Source organism: Acyrthosiphon pisum, chromosome X, assembly GCF_005508785.2.
Source record: "Acyrthosiphon pisum isolate AL4f chromosome X, pea_aphid_22Mar2018_4r6ur, whole genome shotgun sequence".
Taxonomy (NCBI): domain Eukaryota; kingdom Metazoa; phylum Arthropoda; class Insecta; order Hemiptera; family Aphididae; genus Acyrthosiphon; species Acyrthosiphon pisum.
The window spans coordinates 68,200,127-68,212,923 of NC_042493.1; the positions used below are offsets into that span (position 1 = coordinate 68,200,127).

The window sequence follows — 12,797 nt, forward strand, 5'->3', positions numbered from 1 at the left end:
GTTTCTGAGATTTCTTACTTTTTCATGATTTTTCTTTTGTTTTTTTAGTAAAAAAAAATGTTATACTAACATTTAACACATATTATATTATTATAAAAATATAAAATCAATATTTGCGATTATGGTAGGTATGTGTATAATATTAATAATAAGAAAATAACTATTTACTAATAACTAATAAGATGTAAAAACATCAAATATTTCTGTATCTACATGCTAATAAATTTCATATTAGATAGTGTAATTTTATGTTCTATACGTACTACTGTAATATGTAGTTTATCATAAATAATATAAATTATCTTGATTATATAATATAATCATTAATAGGGCGGCGTATCTAAAATTTAATTTTAGTTGGTTAAAATAATTTATCACAAGATACGAAGCTATAATATACAAGTATACAAGTATACAACCCGTTATTGTCGCATTGAATTCCCAATTCTCAACTCTCATTTCTTAATAAAAATAACACTATATCCTAATATAGGTAGTGATATAGATAATATAGATATTTATGTATATTAACTTTATGTATGACTATCAATTTGTTTTTATAACACAGGTTGCGGGTGCTAGACACTGGCATTAACTACTTTACTCAAAAATCAAAATATATAACAATGCCATGTGTCCGGACTTAGGCACGAGAAGAAAAACTTTTTCACTCGAATAACTGTTATTCGGCGTTAATGTTACCTTCACGGCCCCTCTGCCTATATTCCTCTTTCTGTTTTACTTTTCACCACACCCTCCGACTATATAAGACCTACTATGCCACTGCTACTATGTTTACGATTATTATTTTACTGCCGTCGCTATACTGCTGTTAGTACTTTTTTTTACTACTGCCGTCATTGTTATTATTATATTATGGCTTTTTGCTTTGCCACCGTAAACCCTCCCTCCAATCCAGTTTTGGCGAACGAGCAAAGAAATATATACAATTAACATTCATACATATATACACAGTATCAACAGATTACCTCTATTGTCAAACATCTATTGTTAATTTTCTTTCTTTTTTTTTCAACTAAATCAGCTATTTAAATTTTTAAATAATATTATAAATTACTAATTAGTTGTAAAAAATATCAAACTAACGCATAAATGACGTATATGTAACGCGGCGATGTCAGAATAAAGTTATATGGACTTAGTCGTAATATGGCTGTTATATATAGTAGCATAAGCATAATATAACAATAATAATTACGAGTATCAACCGCATAATCCACGACGCGCGCATACACTCTCCAGGGACCGTCACTAATATTATTTACCTTATTTTATAGTTGTTGTTATTATATACATTAATACATTAAATACAATAGCAGAGTCAGCGGATGGAGAGAAACCAGCTCGCGCGGTAGTGGAATTTTGGTGGTATCATCCATAGTGTATATGCGGGGTACCGACCGCAGCAACGAATATAGTAATAAAAGTAATCCTACGCAGTGCTGTCCCGAATATAAAATTTGGGGAGGTGAAAACGCACAAAATTACGTTGTTTAGGTGTACATACGTTAGCTGAATATACCTAGAACCAGTCACGCTCAATCAAACGATGTGTTAAATATTGCTACTGTCGTATAGTTTATATTACGCCATGGGTACCTAAACTGATTAGGTGTAATATAATATTTGTAAACCAATAATAGTAAATCATATATAATTTAATAAAAATAATAATCTATTGTGTATTTTTTTGTATTCTTTTTTAAAGTTTATAATGATTGTCACCTAAACTTATTGTTATTACGTAATATACACATTTTGGAAAAATAGATATCACAATATTATAAATCAATAAAGTATGATAATGCTACAATGTTTAACAATATGTACCTTAGTCTTTTTTTTTACGTTCTATTAAAAAATTTAAAAGAAAGTATAAATTTTATTCATTTTACCGTTGTAGAATACGTGTATTGAAATATTACAAAAATTCCGAAATCTCTATCGATAAACATAATTATTTTGAACAATAAAAAAACCTCATCCCACTAAAACAGGTGATTCTTATAGGAACTATGTAAATACTACTATACCATAATATTATAATATATGTGTAGGTAGATGTATAGTGTTATAGTTATGTGATGGTGTATTATAACAATATAACAATTAGGTAATTGTCATTTATTTTGATAAAATATATTGCCATTACAATATGTATCGTATTATACTATCATCACAACAGACTATATATAGTCGTTTATTCCTGCAATATTAAGTTATTATATAGGTAGTTGTATACACAGTACCTATATATATATATATATATATAGTATATATGGATAATATAGGTATAGGTACAGATGTATTATATAGGTTCAAAACAATTTTATTTGGTTAAGCGTATATTATCGCATATCTATATGTTTGAATTAAAAAAATTATAATAATCGAAGGTTAACATTTTAACAGCGGATATTCTTTTATACGATTATTGTTGTATTATACTGCGACAATTTTAGGCCCTCGTTAGATGTTTTGGGTAAACCACATGAATGGGTGTGAATAATTATCATATTAACTACGATTAATTTATATTGTATTCTAACAAAGATACGGAGAGGAGGTTTTTAGTAGTTTTCTGTTTTCTCCTATTTTATAGTATAAAAAAACTTCAAATTTACAAATTAATTTTTATTATTAAATTATTAAACTTTTAAGTTTATGGAGGTAGTATAATATGAATGCGCATTTTAAGTCTCCGTAACTTTATTTTAGTTGTGATGTATTTTAATACATGGTAAATATAATAAATTAATAATCATTTCCCAGTAAGTTTGGTTAGTTGTTACAAAACAATGTAAAGTTTACTATTTTATAAATTTCAGAAAAATATCTATATCGATTTCTAATGAAAAAATATGGGGTAAGAAAATTTTAGAACAATTTTATATCCGTCTATAAAATGCGTTTTCGAATATGGGACGTTTAACGACCTGATGGAAAATTTATAGGAAATTGCATACACAGTTTTTTTCCTAAGTTTCTACGATTCTATGCCACGATTTTCACCAAAAGTCAAGAAAATGTAATAAAGACGACATTATGTTTCTAGAACACTCGTCTACGTAGGTATTTTTTTTAAAAACTAAAAAACCATTATAGAACCAATGTATTGGAATGGAGTATAATATAATAAATTATATTATTTATTTAAACGTGCAGTGTAATGTATTGCAATATAATCCTAGTTCAGTTCTGCTGGGAAAAAAATAAAACTAATTGTATACCGCGTGCGTTGTATATTATATATATCTATGAATATAGGTAAACGTATATATCATGTTATTAGTATTAAAGTCGTTACCTCCTCACCACTGGTTTGTATCTCGTGATGGGGACATGAGGTACCTACAGTGTCTGACAAGTATAACAATAATGACGTGATGATCACAATATGCAACCAACACCCAAACACACGCTCATACGTATATACAGGGTGATTCCCCAAACATGCTCACCATCACCACTTATAAGGATAATAATCTTTAAAAATGGTATTACAAAAATATAATATAGATGTAATATTGGATTAAGATTATACTTGGTCACTTGTGCCATTTTTACAAATTAAAATGTCGATGGATTAAAATAAAATATAAATTACCTAGGTACTAAAATGTTTGAACCACCATATAGATCCCATAAATTTCAAACCCATTATCACGGACGTATTACCATTACCCTTAGTACATAAAGTTCAATAACTCAAAAAATGTACTATGGTTTTGAAGTTAAATTTTGGTACGTCAAATTTTTTTAAAAACATTACAGTAGACATGGTAGAAGGGGGATGGGGGTTCTCATTTGAAAAGCAAACGTTTGTATCTCCACGTGACACTCGCCTTAAGTAGAGCAAAAAAAACCTCGGGAACTTGAAAATATGCGGTCTTCGAGTAGTATATTAAAAAATTCCAAAAACCAGATTTTGAATAGCTGCACTATCGAAGAAGAAAAAAAAGGGGCGAGCTATGCGTGGCGGTGAATCACCCCGTATATATAACATTATACGACGTGATAAATATAATATATGCATATCATATCATGTAATATATTTGTGATGTACACGCCATGTCGCTGCGGCCGTATCTGTATATTTTTCGTCCGCCAACACAAACAAACGGAGTAATGCATTATTTAGGCACGCAAGTGTGTGCGTGTGTGTGCGCGCGTTCACCGAGACCCCGATAGCGTCAGCGTGAGCGGTTTAATACGGAAGTGTTGCGCATACGTCGCTCCATTCTCATATCCTTTGCAGGCCGCGGCAGCGGCAATGTCCGGTCTAAACGCTCGTATGCGTCGACCGCGCACCGTCGCGCCGCTAATGACCTGCCTGCCGGCGCCCGCGACAATCGCATCTACCTAGTGTATGTTATTATTATTATTATTATACAGCAGAGGGCCCGGGTACGAACAGGGGACGGGATGATTCTCGCGGGGTCGAGGGGACGAGTCCTACAACACTATATATCGTAATGACGGCGGCGACGACGACGCGGACGACGGCGGTTGGCGAGTGGCCAAAAAACGGTTGTTTAGCCGATAAAAATCGGGTTATTATTGCGTTATAAACAATTTTTTTCTTCTTATTTTTTCCACGCACACGCACACCCCAGTACCCCACACCCACATCTATACATATATATATATATATATATATATATATATATATATATATATATATTACATAATATACACCGTCTCACCGCCCTCCGCTATTTGTTATTGATTATAGATTCACGCATCGACGAGTACACGCCGAAATAAGACGATATATCGCCATCACGAACGCGGATACGTTTAGCTGTGTAATATTCATTATATTATGACGACGTACGTGGCGATGGCCTGCTGCACCGTGGCACTGATCGCGTCCCTTTCGCTCGACAACGGCGTCCGGAGTTTGGGGTTGGCGTCCGCCAGCAGAGGGGGACCGCCACCGATGCCGTTACGGTTTTCATCGGCGACTCAGGATCGCAAAACTTATCCGGAACCGACTTACGACTCCACGGGCGACGACGATGACGACGGTGACGACGACGGCGATGACGACACGGCTAATACAGAAGACGACAGCAGTAAAGAGGAACGCGAAGATCAGCTGGACCAGGACGATCCAGGTAATTTTAGAGATTCGATTTACGATAGTTTTCAGAAAAGCGATTGCATGCAGTATCGTTCTGTGTGATAGGGTGTTATACGACATTTTGTAAATACAACGGACCTACGGATACCGTTAGAGCGTGCCAAATTCTAAATGACTTTTATAATATGGTATAAAACGATATACCTAATATAGACTATGAAGATATTAGATAATATTAACAAATCAATGTATTAAGTGAAACTTAATAATTATATATATTTATACTACATATTATTATATTGACAATAGAGACGAGCGTTAACATTATCCTCAATACTTATCCTTTATGTCCGTAATGCACAGGCGTTCGACTGATATTATTATAGTATGCATCAGGTATGTAGGTACCTATATTTTATATGTTAAATTTTAGATACAGATCTAATAATATCTACTCCCTTAAAAATTAAATGAAAAATATATTTTATTGTGAAACGCAAACGGCAAAGAAATAAATTCACAACGGTTCATCAATGATTTAAACTTAAATAGGAAAATATATTTTCTCGATGCTATGGGATAAATTATGTCTTGCAGTTACAGTAACAACTATTGATATTATTATTATTTTTATTATTATTATAAATTATAAGTCATTTTTAGACGCGTAAAGCTTATAGTTTGTGGATATTATACAGTAAACTAATTTTAAATATGTGTTTACTGCAATGCCGTTATTCTATATTACAGTATAATCATATTATTAAATTCCTCGCTCTTAAATAAGGTTTATAGTTTCCCTAGATTTTTTTCAAATAATGCTGACAATGGCATAAAATGCAGTTAACTGTTCAATTTTGACATCATCAGTGACGTAGCCAGCAACTTTTAATGCCACGCACTTGCCAAAAAAAAAATCACCATCTAATTTCACATAGGTAGTTTTATATTCAAGATAAGATAAATGTATAAATAAATATCGCACACTTTTATTTCGGAAATACGAATTTTCTTTTGGGTTTTCTTTGAAGTTTCAACTGGAAATTTCATCTGGTTTATATTAAGTTTGTTCGTATTTTAGGTATATATTTTCCATCACTTTTTTTCAGAAATACACAATAAATGTATTTACTAATAACAAAGTTGCACAGTCAATAAAAAGAATGAAATAATATGTGTATACAGTATACACATTACACACCGATATTTCGGTGATTTTTCATTTCAGTGATTCATAACTGTAAACATAGATTTTTTTGTGTAATATTTTTTTGAAATCTTTAATTGGTTGATAATCAAAATAAATCATACACAATTAATAATAGTAGTTTAGAACTTCACATAATAATTGAAGCAATATGAATTAAAAAATATTAAGTTTAGGTAAATTAAAGTTATAATTACAATTGCTCGTAAAAAAAACTATTTATCTCTTTTTCAATCTTTTGTATGGTTTATCATGTATTAATATAGTATAATACAATATGATATGTACTACTGATATGTTTTATTGCATGTGGGTGCAATGTTGTATTCAGGTATAAATAACCTTTGCAATTAATTTGTTTTCAAATATTTGGTCTTCTGAACGAGTGTACATTACATAATACACTCAGATGTTTTTATATACGTATTCCTGTTTCCCATATCATGTACTCTTACTACATACGCATATATTATATGCGCTAAATTAGAGAACTGACGCATATAAACGTGCATATCCCTTTAAAACCCTGCACTGTAGGGACGCGTATTATATAATAAAATATAATTACATAGGTACTTATCATATTATATTATGATGTTAGTATTAGCTTTATTTTCATAACTATTCATACTCTATAGATATATCTATGGACATATCCGCACAAAACTTATAGATATTTTTTTTTTACCGAGTCGAACATATTTAAGTGGTGCCAATGGGCATGAGCTAGGGCGCATCTCTGTTATATATACATCGTGTTTTTCAGACCTCTTATTTAGTTTATTTTACTATGTTAACCTATGTAGTTATATATTGTATTTCATTATGCGCGCGCTGCAAATTATATACTTTTGTGTCTTCTTATGTCTCATAAAAACCATTATCTATTGTCGAACTGGTGAAGCGATTCATGTGGTTGCCGGGAATGGAAATATCGTGCGAAACTTTAAAACAGTAAATATAGTAACCAATCTGTTTCGTGATATAGTGCGCACTCCCGATGTATAGTATCATGATTGTCGTACATCTCTAAGATAATATAAGTGCACCATACTTTACTCAGTCGTGTTAGAGAACAGGAGTTGTTATCGTCAAATATACCAGTTATTGTATAGGTAGGTACATCGGTATGGGTGAGTTGATTCCCGAGATTTATTTACTTTTTGTATTAGGTAATTGATTCTCGAGTTCATTTGCGAAGGACGTTTAAATCGAATCCCAGCACGCATCTAGTTGATTTCTAAGTTTTCAGCTTATTTGCATTCTCCTAGACGACCGGTCTAACAAAAATTTTTCATTAGTTATTAAATTTGATAAATATGTCAAATTTGATTTAATATGTCATATTTTAATGTACTCTGCGCTACCATGACTATAATAAAAATAGGTTAAACTTATTTGACTTAGTTATTAAATGTTGTCAATCATTGTCATAGTTGGTTTTTTTTTCATAAGCTATGGGACTATTGAGGCGAAGGTAAATTCGAAAGACATCTCTTTCAAAAAATTGGTACCTGCCAATGAGGATTTGGTTGCATACTTGTGCGTCATTTCCCTCATAAATACTTTTTTTCTCTCATTTTTCACTGATATACAACAAAAAGGGAATCAACTCATGCATACTTCGTAATTGCCCCGGAATCAATTCACCGGTCTCGATTTAGGTAAACGGCCACCTCGTCTCGTGTAGCCCGTTCGTATATGACGGAAATTTCGTGTGGTAGTGCATAATATATAGACATATAATATAGTAAACGACGAATCCAATACCACACGCGCGCTGGCGCGATAAAAATAAACGGATTATTGTTTGTTAAACGAACCGCTGTCGTACGCGTCGTAAACTACTAGAATAATGATAAAACTACCGTGGAGGTGGCGGTGACGTCGGCGGTGGCGGCGGCGTAGTGACGGTGACGAACCGAATGGAGTAAATACGTTTAGCGTTTTCATAAATATATATGCACAGACACACATGCGTATATGTTATATATATATATAGTCACACACACACACACACACACACACACAGGTATATAGGTACGCGTCGGAGGAGGCGAGTGGAGGTGTAGGAATCAAATGGAGGCGACAACTTACGTGTAGGTACTATTGGTACGTAACGCCACCACGACGCGATATGTACGGGCCGGCGGGTGGTGGGTGGCGGTGAAGGTTAGTTTATGTCGATCTACATCATCGTCGGCAGCCGTTTGATTGCCGAGTCGCTCTCCCGCCCGCCGCCAATTTCATCCGCCCGCCGTGCGACAGAATACGCGAAAAGCATCGGTGCGTACGTGAAAATATATACACAATAATAAACGGTTGCGGTGTGCGCGTTACATACCACCCGGCCCACCCCACACGCGTATGTGCAAATAAAGAACGATCGAGGACACGGTATATAACAATATATGAAAAACGCGAACTCCGTCGCGGCGTTTGTTGTCTGAAGTGAAAAATAATAATAATAAAAAATAAAAAAAAACTAGTACAACAATAAGAATATAATAATATTATGTGCGTGCGCGCGCCTAGAGTACATTATTATTATTGCGATATAGTGGCAGCAGCAGAAGCAGTCGTCGTCGCCCGGGGTAAATTAAAAGCCGACAGTCGACGCGTCGTTTAAATGATCACTACGGTTTTTAGTCAACAACGTCCGGCGGCGAGAAGAGTATATTATAATATAAACTATAAAGAGAGGAGGCCGCCCCGCTGCTGTCGTATTTACTCGGTTATTGTTTGTGTTGCACGCGCGCGGGGTAGTAACGCGCGTTATTCGCGTATTCATATATTTCATATACAAATATAATACATATATTATATATATGTACGTGGCGGTGGAAGTGGTGATGATGGATGCGCTTTAGTATTCATGAGGCGCGAACGGACGAGATGAAGGTCGGGTGGAGGGACAACGGCAAAGAAAACTTTTCGCGTTGCTCGTGTCGCGCGCGCGGTGGACGGGCAGCAAAAACGCCACCACCGCCGCTGTATATAATATATACGTGTACATGTTATTATATTATGATGCTCCTTCTTCGGAGGCCCCGCGTTATTATTCGCAACACCGGTGCTGGTTTGTCAGACCGCGATGATCGTTTCGACAGTCAAACCGCGGGCGCAGTCGGTGATGGCCAAGTAATAATATGTAATAGTATACATAATAGTATGGCGTGTAATAATATAGTGCGTAATGCACTGTGCAGGAAGGTTTGTCGGTATATAGCACGGCTCGGGACGTGGCGGGACCGGCAACAAAAAAAAAAAACATCTAAACTTCGCGATAATCGCCGCCGAAACGGAGAGTTCCACAATATTATCAGAATATCCGGTCGCAAAAAAAAAGGCCCACCCCAACGCATTTTCCGGTATTACTATACACGTTTAATACAGGTAGGTCCCCACCGTGCATGGCGTCGGCGGCGATCCGGGACCGCGAGTCCGCTAAAACTTCGTACGTCCACCGCCGCCACCACCACCTCCGTCGGCGACTCCTGCGGGGCGTTGATTGTAATACGTTTTTTCGTTTGGCGCGCCGTCACTAGCAGACGCATACCTCACGAGATATTTACGACGTCGTGGTGGTGTTGCGCCGCGCGACGCGCACTGTATACAGTATTATACATATTATATATTTATGTATATCGTTTTAATAATAATAATATGCAATTACAATATATTATATTATAATATAATATAATATAGCTGCGGTTTCGACGGGTTTTAGTTTTTCATCACGTTCGAGTCCCGCAAACTAAACCGCCGCCGACCACGATAGGGATTTATACCGCGCAGTCGGAGCACCATTATACAGCGCCCGGTGAATTAGCGCCAAATGTCGTTTGAGGAGGAAAATTATTTCATGAGTGCCCGCATGTATGTACATATATACATACATACATACATACATACATACATACATACGTACATACCTACATACGTAAATACATACATACATAGGTATATGTATATATTCTACGGGCAGTGGCGGTGGTTTAGTGGTGCGTGGAGGTAACCCGCATACTGTGTGTGTAATAACGTATGGGGGATGAACAAGAAAGAAGCTAGGCGAATTTCACGCGGGGACATGGCGGCGGCGGTGGTTGATGATTAGTCACCAGCAGCGGGAAAAAGACGTATACAGTACGACGACGGTTATATTATTTATTTTTTAAACGAACTATAGCGGTGTGCGGTCTGGCGAGCGACACAGCCGATATTATATAGAGGGTGAGGATATCGTTTATACCGTTATATCGTCGCTCGTCCCGATCATTGAGGGTCGTTCGAGTGAACGAGTTCGTCTTGAGCATCGCCCACTGTGCCCTCGTGAATGTAAACGGAATATTAGGATTGTCTACCTCCACGAATAAATACGCTTATTTTCTCCTGTAGTAATATTATATGCATATATATTGCAATAACTCCATCGCGCCTCTTATTAGTCCTGTCTTCTGTACAATTTTAAATATATATATATATATATATATATGTTATATTATTTAATATGTATTGTATAATGTGTTAATGTGCATATTACCCATAAATTATATAAATGCGCTCACCTCGAATTATGTGTGATATACCGAAGTAATACCTACATATTTTAGTAAAATTCGTATCGAATACCTACTGCATATTTTGTTCGGTGTGTATTTGGTTTAATTATGTGTTTGGTAATAATTAAAACAAATTCAGACGGGTCATTGCTGCAAATGAGTGGTTATATTGATCATCACGCATTTAACCGATTCGTGTAGGTATAAATAGTAGGCCACATACCGATATTAATATATTATACTATACTGGCGCGGCGGGTATAGGCCAGGATTATTATGTTTTAATTACATTTTAAGGCTAATGAATTTGTGACGAATTTTCGGTTTTCTATCAAAATTCTGATATTTTATGTTCCGAGTGGAGGTCTATTCAACGCGCGGTATAACTACAACTACAAGTTTTTTTTGTCTTATTTCCTTATGGAACAGTACAATTTTTTTAATCTTCAAATCTCATGGTGTTTTTTGGTAGCAAATATAGAATTGGTTGAAACTTTGGGAAATCAATCATTTCTCAGACATTATAATAATATTATAATATTATTATTATAACATTTTCAAAATATTTTTGATCTTTTCGATCTATTTATAAACATAACAAATGTTCACCTTTTTTCGTGATTTATATTGATAAAAAATTGTTCAAAGTGTAAACATAATACAAGATACTTCATCATTTATACATACCTATAAGAATTGGAAAGCATAGAAAATAAATATTATCTTAATAGTCATTTGAAGTTTAAATTTTGACAAACCACATAATATTTGAAAATTGTTAAAGTAAAAAATAACTTTCAAAATTTTATATTCATACGATTATTCATTTTCAATTTTAATAGCCAAGGATTGACAATTTATTAAATTCAAAGTTCCTCATATTATGTCGTTCTTATAGCAATTAACAATTTTGGAAAAATGTATTTACCCATTGTAATGCTAAAAACAAAATAATTACTAATAGCATTATAAAATAACTTTGGAAATCTAGACCTGCCACCATTCAGAATAGTTTTTATCGTATACAATAATTCATAGACAGTGATGAGGCATACTCGACACCTACTATACAGCAAAGCGACTTCCGCGTTTGTTTTTTTTAAATTTAAACTACGTAGAACTGTAAACAAACAACAGTAGGAACTCTATAGTATAACAACTACAGAACTTTCCATCATTTCGACTGCAATTTAATAATAATAAATTGTTATTCGTCACAATAGTTAATTTTGAACTATAAAAAAAATATAATCACTATAAAATATCAAAAAATATGCTTCTTGATTTTTTATAAATTGCCACACGCAAAACCATGACTACGTTTATAACTTGCTGTTATCGATAACGTGTGTATTAAAGCAAAAGACTATACTCATTGCATTTATTGGGAGTTAAAATTTAAAAACAAGTTATGAAACCAATGTACAAATAATAACTAATTGTATGTAATAACTAATAACTAATATGTAATAATATTTAAATATGGATGTCAATGTGACTTATTCAATTTGAAATTATGAATACTTTTACAGCATTATTATTCAATAATCTTCTTTACGTTACGGTTTTATATACAACAGTTGATGAAAAAACTGAAGAATATTAAGTTTTTTATATTTGTTCATATTCACGCAATCATAGAACTATAGGAGTGTCGTCCTCAGTTTTTGGTGCATTATCAAATAAATACTGTTAATTTTATATTATATTTTGAGTAAAAGATTAACCAAATTACTAAAAAATAATTTTATTCTAGGTTTTGCTCTAAAGATGAAATCTAATTATTACCAAAATTAAATTAATCGGTTGATTCGAAACAACTAGTAATACTATATTGATTCAAATTAACTCAAAATATGACTTTAAGCATTATTTGTTATATATTTTTTATTACATTAGATACTTTAATTAATTATTTAAT

The 12,797-nt window shown here is 33.7% G+C and overlaps 1 protein-coding gene across 2 annotated transcripts in view; it reads left to right on the forward strand.

The window, feature by feature from the left end:
* Positions 1-4,762: 4,762 nt before the first annotated feature.
* LOC100569162 overlaps positions 4,763-12,797 on the forward strand; it is a 61,499-nt gene continuing 53,464 nt past the window's right edge. For both annotated transcript variants that reach the window (XM_029488653.1, XM_029488660.1), the window contains exon 1: positions 4,763-5,141. In XM_029488653.1, the coding sequence (XP_029344513.1) occupies positions 4,847-5,141 (295 nt within the window). In that variant the 5' untranslated portion in view covers positions 4,763-4,846. The remainder of the gene's footprint in view (positions 5,142-12,797) is intronic.